A 13,978-nucleotide genomic window follows, 5' to 3' on the forward strand; every position below is an offset into this window, starting at 1 on the left:
TAACAAAGAAACAGAATTTCTGGAGGATGAGGCCCAGAAATCAGGATTTTAAAAAGATTCCCAGGTGGTTCTAATGTGCAGCCAAGGTTGAGAACCACTGTTCTGAGAGCTCAGCTAAAAGTGAGATCCTTTCCAAAGCTGTGGACATTCACCCGCAGAGGAAGATGGTCCTGAGTATTTTGTTGTGCTCAAAGAGTCACTTGAACCCAGCCAGCGTGGTTCAGTGGTTGAGCATCAACCTATGAACCAGGAGGTCACGGTTCGATTCCCAGTCAGGACATATGCCTGGGTTGTGGGCTCCATCCCCAGTGTGAGGCATGCAGGGGGCAGCTAATCAATGATTTTCTCTCAGCGTTGATGTTTCTCTCTCTCCCTCTCCCTTCCTCTCTGAATTCAATAGAAATAGAGATATTTTTAAAAAGTCACTTAAAACTTTGCTTTACACAGAGATAGATTCAATATTATTAGTCAGTTAGTGAGGCCTCCTAGATGCTCAGCTGGTGCTAATCCTTTTCTTCAAAGAATTTGCTTTCTGGCCACAAAGATGAGCTTAGCTCATAGGAAAGAATGAGAGCCAGTAAAGATAGAGTATATTGAGTCCCAGTTGACTTTTAAATGCTCATATAAGTTTGGAGGAAGGAGAAATCAATGTGGTTTGGAGTAGCCAGAAGAATGATACCTTCATAGATGATAGATTTAAGCTGAATTGGCAGAAAGAGGTATGACATGCAGGAAGACCCAGAGGCAGCCACAGGCAAGATGTGTTCACGGGACACTGGCCAGCCTGACGTGGTGAGTGAGATGTGCTTAAAGAGGGTGGGGCGAATTTTGGAGGAAGATCTTTGAAAGCCAAGCAAAGAAGAGTTTACTTTTAATGTGAAAGGAAGCAGTGCCAACATTGCTTTTGAGCAGGGGAGTGGCAAGATGAAACCAAATATGGCTGAATAGGACCAAGGAAAGACAGTTTATTCTCAATTAGCCAGTCACTTGGGGGGTTGGGGGAATGGTGGTGTGAATTCATTGTAAGAGAGATGGGGAAGACAATGGCGTGTGAGGAAAATGTAGTTGACAGAAGGCACCAGGGACCCCAGTGGAAATTCCGAGAGGAGATGGGACCAGCAGCCTCACCCTGTTCCTTCACAGGACTCCCACAGTGCAACACCAGTGGCCACGTGGCTAGGAACTTGGATAAGTTTCTCTCCTTTTGGGTGTCCTCCCCAGTGAGACTCTTGGCCAGTTTTCTTCCTTTTTAGGCATCTCCTCTACTGGAGGACATGGCCAGGAGAGAGCTCTGTCTGCCAGGACCCCATCTGCGCTAGAATTACAAGTAGCAAACAGCTCTTGCTGAAGCCTTTCCTGAAAGGGGAAGTCAGACTCATCAGTGTCCTCCTTCTCCCTGTAGAACTTTAAATAATGTGTTCTCATTCACAGTTTTTGAGTTTTACTCTTCACAGTCATTTTCATGATTTGTCAGAGGGTAGGTGAAGGCTGTAAGAGTTGCCCTTGGCCAGGGGGAGCTGTGGATGGATGGGAAGATGGAGGATGAAGGGAGGAAGAATGAGTGATGTATGATGAGGGAATGGGGGTGAATGGGCAGAGGGAGAATGGATGGATGGATGGATGGATGGATGGATGGGTAGATGAGAAGGTCCCTAACAGGGCTGTAGAAGTTAGTTAAGAGCAACAGAAAAACTGTGTTACAGAAGTTAAATATAAAAAATGACTTTTTTTTTTTACAGGGGTTTTAAAAAATAGATTCAGCATGCTTATAACTGAATTAAGCTTCTTAAACACAGTTTTGGCACAACCAAAACGTTGTGAACTGATCTGCCTACCATCAGACCTAATGCTTAAAAGTAGGTTTATTTTATTTTATTTGGCTTGTTCTCACAGTCATCCTCAGCCAGTGCATAAAATACATGTTTGAAGTTTTGAGGACTGTCACATGAAGTGGCATGAACATCAGGGTTAAAGCATCTGCAGACGTTCCCATCATGCTGATGTGGCACCGTTGTCCCACTAGAAGCCTCCCCAGGCTGTTGGCATCCATCAAGGGAAGGGCCTGGTTTGAGGATTTCTGAGAGAGTCCTCGTTGTCTTGCCCATTACTCCTGTCCAGACTGTTTTATTTTTAATTAACGAGAGGCTAATGAGTTTGATCAAGGCTTAGTCTCTGGCCCTTGCCAACCAGGTGTCCCCCCTGATGAGCAGGGCCTCATCACGCCATGTTTGCACTACAGGATCAGGCTAGAACTTGGTACTAAGCCCTGTACTCTTCTGTATTTGTACTCTGTTTACATAAATGGTGGAAAAGGAGCAGTAGGCGGTGGGACTGGCCCAGGAAATGAGGAGGGCCCTCCTGGTACTACCAATGCTGCCATCGGTATGCACCACAGAGCTTGTTAACCTTTAACCTGTGTGAAACTTTTTATTTATTAAAATCAAATCACAAATAAAAGCAAAATAAAGACAGGTATGTGAAAGTTTTGTGTTGTAGTGCTTTCTAAACAAGCTTTCATAGAGAAAAAGAGCAACCCCGAAAATCCTCGTGAGGCATCCTTGTTTCCGGAGCAATTTCAGCCTTCCTTTTTCTCCTGCGAGGTTAAAAACAGAGAGGTGGCTCACTACTGCAAAGCATTTCAGTTCATTCATTCGTTTTACTTATGTCTGAGTCTTACAAATGGTTGCTACCCTCATAAAAGGGCAGCTTGCTCTTCAATAACACTGTACTTCCTACTGTTGAAAATTGATGAATAAATCTTTTTTAAAATTCTAGCTGAAATAGAACTAGTTTCCAGTTTTTTAGTACTTTAATATACATTTAATGTTTTCCATCTGTGACAATTTTTTGTATTCCTTTTTGAAAAGTTAATTTGATGTCTGCGAAATTTTAGGAAGAACTTTAAGATACTGTAGGTGCACACTCATGTAAGATCAGTGGCAACCAAATCACTGCTGGGAGTGACCCTGCTCTTCCATGGGGGCAGCTGTAAACCACTGTGAAATATGCATCAGAATTATTTTTTAGATTTGCTTTTGAAAACAAGATTGTAGGTACTGGCTCTTATTTTATCCTTTCAGTAGATTGTGGTAAATGAGACTAAGCTTTTCTTCTATGCCTATAAATGTTCTCTCTTTCTCTCTCTTTTGTGTGTATTGTTTTGTGTTTTGTTTAGAGGGAGGGAGGGAAGGAGAGAGAGAGAGAGAGAGAGAGAGAGAGAGAGAGAGAGAGACATCGATCGGTTGCCTCCCATATGTGCCCCAATTGGGGATTGAACCCGCAATCTAGGTATGTGCCCTGACTGGGAATCGGACCCATGACCCTTTGGTTCATGGGATGATGCTCCAACTAACTGAGCCACACTGGCCAGGGCGATATAAATGTTCTTTTTAAAAAATGTTTTTTAGAAGTAACCAAGTATAGCTTGCCGAAGTTATCCCATTGTGGAAGTGCAGTTCAGGACCTTTCACCCCAATAGAGGCTCCTGCTCTTAGCTGGTGAGGATGGAGCTTCTGTGCTCTAAGAGGGCTTGCCTGTCCTGTAGCCAAGGGAAGGTCAGGCCTCAGGGCTCACAGCTATGGCAGCTGTTCATGGAAAGCTTAAGAAAGGTTGAGGTAAACAGGCAACACCTCAATCCCTGTGGCCGTAAAGGCTGTCTCTCCTTCCCCAGGAACACTTTTTTGTCCCCTGACAGATGTGAGGCTGCCCCAAGAAATAGAGCTTTAGCAAACCCATTTCTGTGGGAGTTGGGTAGGTACGGGAGAATTGGCCTTCAGACCTGGAGTCAGGTAAAGGAATTCTTTTTTGGGTCTGAATGTTCCTCCCCTGTTGGCCTGGATCAGTCCCGCCTTGCTGTCTGTAGTGCTGCGTCGGTGGAGAGAAGTGGTTCCTCAGAGAGGAGGCTGGCCTTCTGTGTCAAACTCACTGTTTTGTAATCATGCTAATAGCCTCAGTTTTTGCTTGAGTTGGAGTTTAATTCAGGGCTCGATAGTACCATCTAATATGTCTATACCTTGATCTGTTTTCCTTATTCGTAGTGGTGCAACTGTGACAGGAAAGATGTTGGTAGTGCCAGGTTAGTTAAAATATTTGGCATTTGCTTTTCCTGCAGATAAAGTAGAATTGCTAGGCCCCAGAAGAGAGTGAACATTATCTGTATTGCCAAACCCTGCTTTTTGGCTGGGGTTGGAGACATTAGCCCGAGAACCTGTTACACCGGGTCTTGGAACTTCAGTAGAACCTGAAATGTGGTTGGGCCTCCTGTTTTGAATATACCTCCATCCCACTGGTAGGAAAGGCACTTCCCACTTGGCCTCCTGCCATCGGACGCCCTGAACAAGCTGTTCTTGGAATCTCCGCCAGGCTTTTCCTTTATAACTGGTGTTGCATTACCTGTGCTCTGTGATCCACTTGTTACACCTATAATCTTGCATGTGGGGAGTCTGGATGATAAAGGGGATTTGAAATAGAATTGTTTTTTTCTCCCTTTCTTGAAGTGGTGGTAGTTAATTTGGGGGAAGGAAAATACAGCTTGTTCTCAAGTCACCTTTCTATACCAATTAAGCAACAGCTTCAATATGCCATGCTCTGGGTCAAAGGGAATTAGGTAGCATTTTTCTTTCCAAAAGGCATGGGACCTCAGTCAGTAAATAGAGGGCCAATGATAACTGCGGAATCTAAGCTAGGTAAATACCACACCAAATGAATGGTCTAAGGGCCAGGGCACTCAAGTGGAAATCTGAAAATGCCCATGTCTTTATTTCTCTCTCTCTCTCTCTCTCTCTCTTTCTCTCTCTCTCTCTCTCTCTCAGTATCACACAACCTATTTTATTTACCTGTAAATAAGAATGTACGACAGCTCTTTGGCAAAGGCATAATTTCCCTTCTCCAAGCATTTCAGACAAGTTTGAAGGCTAATTTATAAAGGCCCATGTGAACCGTGTGGAGCTTTGGTCTGGAAAGCAGTTAAATTTAGGGTAAAGGGGAAATATTTCATAGAAAACATGCTGTTTGGTTTGGAGTTTTCTTTCCTCTGTGCCATCCCCTCTCCCTCCCTCCCCCCCAGGACAGAGACCTTTGAGCATGGTATTGGTTTTAAATCTTACGGGAATCTCAGCCTTTATTGCTTTCCTTGGATTGTTCCGGAAGAACTGAGAGCAGCTCGTTTTAAGCTGCTTTACTTGCCACCTGTGGTGTGTGTGACCCTCTGACCAGGTCCCACAAAGTGGAGTCTGAGAGCCCTTTGCTACCCTGGCCCCCGCTTGGTTGAGTGGGTAGGTGCCATGGCTACTGAGATGGTTACAGCCTTAGCTTACCTGCTAGAGGCTTGATTGGCGTAGGGGCTGGCAAGACATGTGACATTTTGGCATTTTTAAACACCACTGCTCTACTTACCAGCTCTGTGCCCTTGATTAAGTTACCACACCTTTCTGAGCTTGGAGATCATAGTTGTCTCAACGGATCTTTGTAAGAATTAAAGAGCAGCACCTGACACATAGTTGATGCTCCATCAACGTTGGCCTGCCTGTCCTCCAAATGCACCTTAGGCTCTTTTGTTCAGTGATACCACCAAGCAACTCTCTAGCTGGTCTTTTGTGACTTTATGTCAGGGGAGGGGATTTAGAAGCAAAAGCAATTTCAATGCTTTTCACTGAAACACACACACATACACACACACACACACACACACACACACACACACGGAAATTTGAATCTCACGTTTTCTATTTTTTAATCTCCACCTGAGGCTATGTTGTTATTGATTTTTGAGAGAGAGAGAAAGAGACATTGATCGATTGCCTCCCATACATGCCCTGACCAGGGATCCAACCTGCAACCTTTTGTTGTACAGGACAGTACTCCAACCAACTGAGCCACCCAGTCAGGGCATAGTTCCTATTCTTGGCAGTTTTTGACTGCTGGTGTAAACATGACCAAAGTGCAATTTTTCTTGGAATACTGTTTTTCAGCCTCCTGAGCCAAGGCATTTTGTGTCAAACTCCTAGAACGTTAAATGTGGAAAGATTTAGGGAGGAACCTGAGATCCTCGGGGTGGGGATCTTACTCAAGGGCAGAACCCAGATCTCTCCTGTTTCTTTTTTATTGATTTCAGATAGGAAAGAAGATGTAGAGAGAAATAGAAACATCAATGATGACAGAGAATCATTGATTGGCTGCCTCCTGTACACCCACACTGGGGATCGAACCTGCAAACCGGGCATGTGCCCTGAATCAAACTGTGACCTCCTTGTTCATAGGTTGATGCTCAACCACTGAGCCACGCTGGCTGGGCTCCTCTCCTATTTCTACATAACCTGGATCCCACTGCAGTGCAAACTGTGCAGGACCAGCAACCCCCCTCCAGAGACCCCAGCCTCTCCTGGGACCTGGGGGCCTGTGACAAGATGGATGGCATAACCCAGACTCTTGTGTTCCCAGGCCTCAGCAGCTATTTAAAAACTTGGGTTTGGAGGGGCTAATACTCCTGTGACTTGGAGGGTCTGACACTCTAGGTCAGTGGTTCTCAACCTTGGCTGCACATTAGAATCACCTGGGAATCTTTTTAAAATCCTGATTTCTGGGCCCCATCCTCCGGAAATTCTGTTTCTTTGTATGGGGTGGGGCCACAACATTACTAACAAAGAAACAGAATTTCTGGAGGATGGGGCCCAGAAATCAGGATTTTAAAAAGATTCCCAGGTGATTCTAATGTGCAGCCAAGGTTGAGAACCACTGGTCTAGGTAGTAGTCTGAGAAATACCTGTCCTCTTTCAGTTATTATTTCAGCGAATACTTACTGGGTGCCTGCTAAGGGCCAGGTGGCGTGTTGGGGAGATGGCAGCAAAAGTCATACTGAAAAGGGATTCTTCTAATCACTGGCAACCAAGCACCTTTATTTCTTTTCAAAGAAACATGCCTTTTTTTTTTTTTAAGGCAATTAGGTTTTAACTGCCCACATCCCATCAAGCTAATAGCAAATGTCATCTCAGTAATTCTTGTACCTCCTCCCTCCAAGGGTCTAGATTCAGGATTCTTAAAGTAGTTGCCAATCAGGAAGCCCCTCTCGGGTCATTTGTTGTGGCTATGGCTGAGGTGCCTGTTCTCTGCTCCCATTTGGTTCCTTTGGTCCAAGGGCCCTGCTGCTTCTGGGCCAATTTGGGGTGTAGGACAATAGTGAAGGTGGTCACCAGTTATCTTTGTCCTCTTGGTCTTGGCAATGACCAGGTCTTTCCCAGGAGCACACTCCAGGGCGGGGCGTGGGAGTGGAGGGAAGCACAGGTCATCCTGCACCAAGTTCATGCGGCTCCTTTTGGTGTTGGCACATCTTAACCAAAGGAAAAAGTGAGATTGATGCCTTCTGCACCCAGCCAAGCGGGATAGAAAATGCCTTTGAGAATTTGGATTAATCCTTATTGTCATGTGGCAAGGGAGAGGCATTATGGGGAGAACTAAGGTGAGACTTGGGTTTGAAGCTTGGGTCTACCTTTTGCTACCATTGACTTTGAGCAAGTCTCAGTCTCTTCAGTCATATGGGTGTAATAATACTCACCTGGCTTTTGGGATGAGGGTTCAAGAAGATGTGCGCAAAGCTGCTAATACCGGGCCTGGTAGTAGGTGCCAGTAGATAGTTGCTTTTCTGCTGCAGTGTTTTTGTCGTTGATAAAAGTTTTGTCATTAGCCAACAGTAGCCTACATTGTAGAAGTTAAGGGGCAGCAAGAGAATCTTTAGCTGAGAGGTGGTGACATTTGTCAAGAAAGAAAGCAGGCTTTGTGAACTAGATAGAGGAAAGTTGAAAGATGAGGAGTCTCTCCCGAGTCTCCCCTCTCTGGATGGTGTGATCGAGTGAGAACACTTAGCACCTTGAAATGTGCTGTGTTTTGGCGTGGCAAGGACAACCCCCAGGCTTTGTCTGTGCCTTGGAGCGTCCCTGTGGCTCACTGGGAACTGTGGATTCTTTTACTTGGTTTCGGTTTTCAAATTGTACCTGCTGTGTCTACCATCACTGACTGTGTTCACTCTCTTCCAGGGGCTCCACGGGCCTTACCCCTTCGGCCAGTCTTAAACGGGTGTCAGCAAGAAGAAAAATTAACAAAAGACAGAAGGTCTGACTTTGGTGGGGGGCGGGCAAGGGGTTCCTCAGGATTGCAGACCACATCGCACGGACCTCTGGCTCTGACCGTCCATCCCGGAAGAAGAGGAAGAAGCAGAACAGACTAGTTTTGAGTAAACTCAGTGTGCATGTGTGAATGCTGAATCGCTGGAGTGGTGTTGAGGCTACCAAGAAGAAATCCATGCAGCCACCTTGGGTTTTATTAGGCGTCAGTCTAATAAGTCATTAGGTCACTCGGGAAGGGGGAAAAAAGCTTAAAATGGGGGAAAAAAGCCATCTTTTTAAACAAAAATTATTTTGCCTACAGACAGGTTGTAGTTTTGAGCACATGTTAATTTTCCCCCTCTTTCTGCACTTTTATTTTATTTCTTTTTAGATAAGGGATAACATACTCTTTATAGAATAGCTGCTTGCTCTGGGAGCGATTCAGGTTCAAAGCTGGTGTGGTGTGTGTGGGGCTCTGTAGGCAGTGCTGCAGGAGGGCGTCAGCTGTGCCATGTGACCCAGGAGTCTAATGGCATCAGCCATTGAGCCATCGCCCTTTTCCTCTTCTTTCTCTTTAGTCTTTTGTTGATTTATACCTTTGACATTTGTATTCATCAACCCTGCGGCTTGTTACCATCAGAACCTCTCTGAAAGACCAAACTTCCCTGTGTGCCTGCAGAGGAAGCCTTGAGGACGGATCTCAGGTGGCGTGGGAGTTTCTGAGGCTGAGAGGTCTTCTGCACACACTTGTAACAGTTCAGATTGCTTTCTCCCATGCTTCTGGCACAAAGGCCATCATACTTGCTGCTTTTTGGCTTCTTCATCCACAGTGGCTCCCCGTTCATTCTGTGCTGCGTTTATGCGTGTGCCACGTGCACAGGGTGTGGGTGAGCTCACCAGCGAGTGTGAAGTGAAGGTCCCATTCTTCTCTGTAGTCACACAACTCCCTTCCCTGTGTTTCCTCTCAGTTGTCTTTTGTGGTGTTCTTGCAGCCTGTTAGTGGGGGCTGAGCCTTTAAGGTATGAAAATACAGCCACAAGTGGGGAATTGCCATGGGGAAGCGCCGGAGTTGCTCTGTGATCTTGGAGACCACATTTTGATGGAAATGAGAGGACCCCATCCTGAGCAGGATGCCTGGTTGTTGGGAGGTGGTGGGACCGGCCCACCCAGCCAGAGCAGAGTGTCTGGCTGCTCCCTTGGGCAGGTGGCCCCACTGGCATCCTGTGGATTCTGAGCAGGTTGAGATGTGCGTATCTCTGTGGGAGGCTTGAACCAGGCTAGAACAGCTGTCTGCCAAAGATACAAGAATATGCAAAGTCCCTCTTCTCTTCTCACCCCCTCCTTCCCTCGAGTGTTGGTTGGTTTGATAGCCAGGAGGTATGGATCTAGGATCAAGGGTGCGGTTGCCTGCCTATTACCACACCCCAAGCGTGTGAGTCAAGGAAGGAGACCAGGTGATGAGTGGCTGCAAGGGGTCATATAGCCTTGATGTGGGTGAGGGTCTGCCTGCCTGTCTGTCTCTGTCTGGGTGTGTGAGTTCCAAAAATGTGTGTTGTTTGTTCCTCCTCATCCTCTTCTGAGACTGTTTTTTAAAAGCTTGATTGTGGGAGATAAACTTGTATGAAATTACCCTTTTGCCTCCCCACCTCCCAAGAATTAAAAGGGGGGGTAGATTTTTGTCCACTGGAGAAGCCCTAGGGGAGAGTGGAGACAGCCTGCTGAGCAGGGCAGTATAGCTGGGGCGGGGACTTGTGCACACGAAGAGTGTCCCATTCCTGAGTGGAGAACCTGTCAGGTGCCTAAGCCAGGGGCTCACGATGGCTTTTTGGCTGAGGGCGCTATTGGGCACAGACTGCCGCTACTGTTGGTGCCAACCTCCTGGGACACTGCCACCCTGGAGCCCACCCATGCCCAGCATTCTCCTCATTTGAGAGCTCTCAAAGCAGCACATCTCCAGCTGCCCCTGGCAGGATCATGGGAGCTTTCCATCCCCTGATTTCCTGGCTTCCTCATCTGCTGCACGCAAGGTGCCCCTTCACCATTTCCCAGGAGGGACAGCCTGCGGTTGTTCAGCAGAGTGTCCTGCTCCTCTTGCTTATAGGCAACCCGACCTGGCAAGGAAACTGTCCCAAGCACGCTGGCTTCCCTCCCAAGAACAAACCATTTCTGTACACATCCTCGCAGAGGGTCAGAGCAAGGGCAAGCCATGGAGTAGGGCAGGGCGTCCACTGCTCCCTAGCACCAGGGGGCTAGCAGTGCCATTCATCCCGCCTCCTCCCACTGGTTTGAGGGCTGAGCAATGCCTAGAGCCCCTCCTCCGCTGCTCATAGCTCCTGCTCCTCTTCACCAAGCAGCAGCTGCCAGTGGGCAGGACCACCAGTGTCGTACCCACGGGGTGAGACCGACACCATCTTTAGGGGCCTGAGCAGTGTGGGAGGCAGAGGGGCTGAGGCTTGGGAAGAGTCTGTCTGTGTGCATGGAGTGAGGTGTGTGTGGATGTGTGTGCACGCGTGCATGCTTTTTTTTTTCTTTCTGTCATGGGGACAGTTGAATTCGGGGCATTTTTCTACAAGAAACAGACATCTCTCCCTCCGTAAGGACTGGCTGTAAACTTGAAGCCCATCAAAGGCAATTCCAACCTAGAAAAAATCTAAGCAAGACAGCTGGTGTGGCCTGAGGGTGGCCAAGGTGGGAAATGGGCATGAGAATAAATACCTCCCCAAATTCAATCTGAGCCCCAGCAGGAGAGGATGGTGGGGTTGCCAGGGCTCAGAAAAGCAAGCTGATCCTCAACCCCACCCTGCCTTGCCTTTCTTTTGTTTCTGTGGGTGAATGCTGGAGCGGCGATGGCTGCCCTCCACCTGAACAGTGGTGTGTAGTGAGCAAGCTGGGTGGGTGTTTGTAGTGGGGCTTTGTGGTGCCTGGGAGGAGATGAAGATGAGGAGGTTTTTCCTTACTGTATAAATGAATATTTGTATGATTAAATTAACACACAAAAAAATGTCCATATGTGTCAGTGGGTTTTATTGTACCCTGAAGCCCGCTGTACCTGCTTAGCCCCATGGTGGTTCTCTTTGGTCTCTGGGTCTGTCCCTTTAGCAAGTGGAAAACCCTGAGGTTCGTTATATGTTTGGGAAGTCAGTCCTGGGGTTATAATTAGACTAGAGATCCAGTGCACAGATTCGTGCACAGGTGGAGTCCAGCCAGCCTGCCCTGATTGGGGCGGGGGGGTGGGGGTGGCCAGCCATGAGGAGGGGTCGTGGGCAGTTGGCCGGCCCTGTCCCCTGGTTGAACTCCCAGTTGAATTCCCTGTCAAGGGGCAATTTGCATATTAGCCTTTTATTATATAAGATTAGCTGCCCTTTCTGGCCCCTAGGACCCCCGGTCCCATGTGTCTGTTGAGCACTACTCTATCCCAGCTGCACTGGGGTCTGGCACATAGCACAGGAAACATCCTAGACTTAGAAGGGGGAATGCCTGGGAATGCATCTTCCCCTATGTGTTTCCCATGGTGGTCTCCAGGCTCTCCTTCTGTCATATTATGGATTAGGGAAGTTTTTACAGACTGGCCTGGGATCCTGAGAGTCAGGTAGGGACCACACTCCAGGCAGCTGGCAAACAAGTATATATATATGACAGGCCTAAGACCTTGGCCAAGAGATGGGGAGGTGGGTTCCATGGTCGTCAGCATGAAAGAAACTTAATTGGCAAATATGATGGCAAATGGTGGGTTCACTGGATCCATTCCTTCCTGTCTGTAACACTCCTTTAAAAAATTATTTTTAATTGTATTGATTTGAGAGAGAGGAAGGGATAGGGGGAGAGAGAGATAGAAAGCATCGATGAGAGAGAAACATCTATTGGCTGCCTCCTGTACGCCCCCTACTGGGATGGAGCCTGTAACCTGAGCATGTGCCGTGACCTGGAATTGACCCAGTGACTTCTTGGTTCATGAGTCAACGCTCAATCACTAAGCCATACCAGCCGGGCATGTAGCACTCTTTGTAACCCAGAACTCACGTTTGTCCTCAGTCACTCCTCTGCGTTGACAGGAGAGTGAGATCAGAGGGGAAGGAGTTGCCTGGGTCTTACAGGCTTGGACCCATGCCCTCAGCTTCCAAATGCTGGCATTGTTTTCACTGAAATTGCAGACCCCCAAGTTGGGTCCTCACCCTGGCTGGCAAAGCTACGTGTTCTAAATGATGGTGGACCTGGATGTAAGCCATGTCTCTAAGGATTAGGTGTCATGGGTAGGGGATTTCCTGGCCAATTCCCCGTAGGCAGCTCAGTGAGAGGACCTGTGGCCACAGATTGCATGAGAAAAATGGAGGCATCACAAAAGAACTTGCCCCCACCCCAAGGGCTGAGAAGACTCCTGTTACTCTTTGTAGCCTGATGCACAGCCCAGGGTGAGGGAGCTGGGAGACTGGCCCTGAAACCCCTGCCCCGCTACTGTGACAGGGCACCTGCATCCTGCTTCCTTCCAGGTGCCCATGGCTGTTTGTTCTCTGCAGGACAGGGCCCCCGCCCTGTCAGACTCAGGCCTTCCCCAACACCCCTGCCGCTGGACAGTTATTTGCTTGGCAGAATCTGTTTGTCTTTGGGGCTGTAACCTGTCAAGAAGTCACCAGACCCTGGGAGAAGGGAGCAGGTTCGATGGTAGCACCTGGCCCAAGCCATTCCCACGGGGGCTGGGTGACAGGGAGGGGGCTCTCAGCTGAGCTTTCGTCTGGGAGGTGAGGGGCGGGGGAGGCAGTGGCAGTGGTCCGGGCCCAGCCCTCCTGGCAAAGCAAACAGGTCCTCACAAGCCACCTCCCTGCCCCAGCTCAGGTTGTCCTGGGTGCCTCCCACCCTGTTCTCAAGAAGGCCCCTCCTGTAGCTGCACGCGGTGACCCGGCCACTTTCCCAGACTCCACACCACCTGGTGTCCAGCCCTGTCTGGCAGCCGAGAGGACAGGCACCAGAGGCGCTCATGGCAGCCCCTCGTTTCAAAGTGGGAACAGGGAGCAGGCAAGACTGTTTGAGCTGGGGAGACCGTGAGTTTGGGGGTCAGGGTGTCCAGAGAACGGATTCTGACAGGCTAGCGTGACTGACTGATGCGTTTCAGGTGACTCCTCTATAAAATAAATGGAGATATGCTGGTTTAGAAACCATGGCTTTTCTTAATATCACTTTTAGCTCTTAGTTCTGAGACGCTGTAATCTGGGAAAGTGCTTCTCCAACTTGCTGTCCTCTGCCGTTAGATGGAGTTTAGTCTCAGGACTGGATGAGCTCATTAGAGGAGTGTCAGTGGCTTTGACCTCATTGGTCACACACCCCCAAATGCCCCAGCTTCAAGAAGACCCTCAGACTCCGAGGGTCGATGGCTGCAGCTGACCTCTCCTGGCCTTCTCGAGACCCGTGCCCCAGCCCTCTCCCTCTGGGGCAGCTCTTCAGATGGGTATGGAGCAGACAGGGCTAGGTGCTGGCCAGGCCAGGAGGGACCCCCACCCAGGAGGCAGGTGAAGGGCATGGAGGAGCAAGGCCAGGGCCCAGCACGGTGTAGCTTAGTTCCTGTGGTCCTGTCCTCCCAAGGACAGGCTAGGCCCTGGAGCCAAGTTCTAGGAATTCCTTCTACTGGCGGGGGTGGGGGATTGGGGGGAGGCTGAGAGAAGTGGGGCTGTTTCTGAGTGGGGGCCATGCTTGCCTGCACCAAGCCCCCATCCCTGGTCAGCAACCAAGACACCCAAGATCCCTGGAAGGCTGGGCTGTCACTGCTCCGAGCCTCTGAGGAGCAACACACACACACGTGCTCACGTGGCAGTGAGACAGCAGGGCCAGGAAGGGGTTGTGGCTGCGCTGTGAGGAGTGCCCTCTCGGTAGGGCTGTCCTGAGCCACTCTG

The 13,978-nt window shown here is 48.8% G+C and overlaps 1 protein-coding gene across 1 annotated transcript in view; it reads left to right on the top strand.

Moving 5' to 3' along the window:
* The window catches only part of LOC102239984 (chromosome unknown open reading frame, human C6orf106), a 57,359-nt gene extending 46,258 nt beyond the window's left edge, over positions 1–11,101 (top strand). Inside the window, exon 5 of the mRNA XM_014529587.1 lies at positions 8,028–11,101. Coding sequence (XP_014385073.1) covers positions 8,028–8,063 — 36 coding nt within the window. The 3' untranslated portion in view covers positions 8,064–11,101. The remainder of the gene's footprint in view (positions 1–8,027) is intronic.
* The last annotated feature ends 2,877 nt before the right edge of the window (positions 11,102–13,978 follow it).

Source organism: Myotis brandtii, unplaced genomic scaffold (assembly GCF_000412655.1).
Source record: "Myotis brandtii unplaced genomic scaffold, ASM41265v1 scaffold687, whole genome shotgun sequence".
NCBI classification, from domain to species: domain Eukaryota; kingdom Metazoa; phylum Chordata; class Mammalia; order Chiroptera; family Vespertilionidae; genus Myotis; species Myotis brandtii.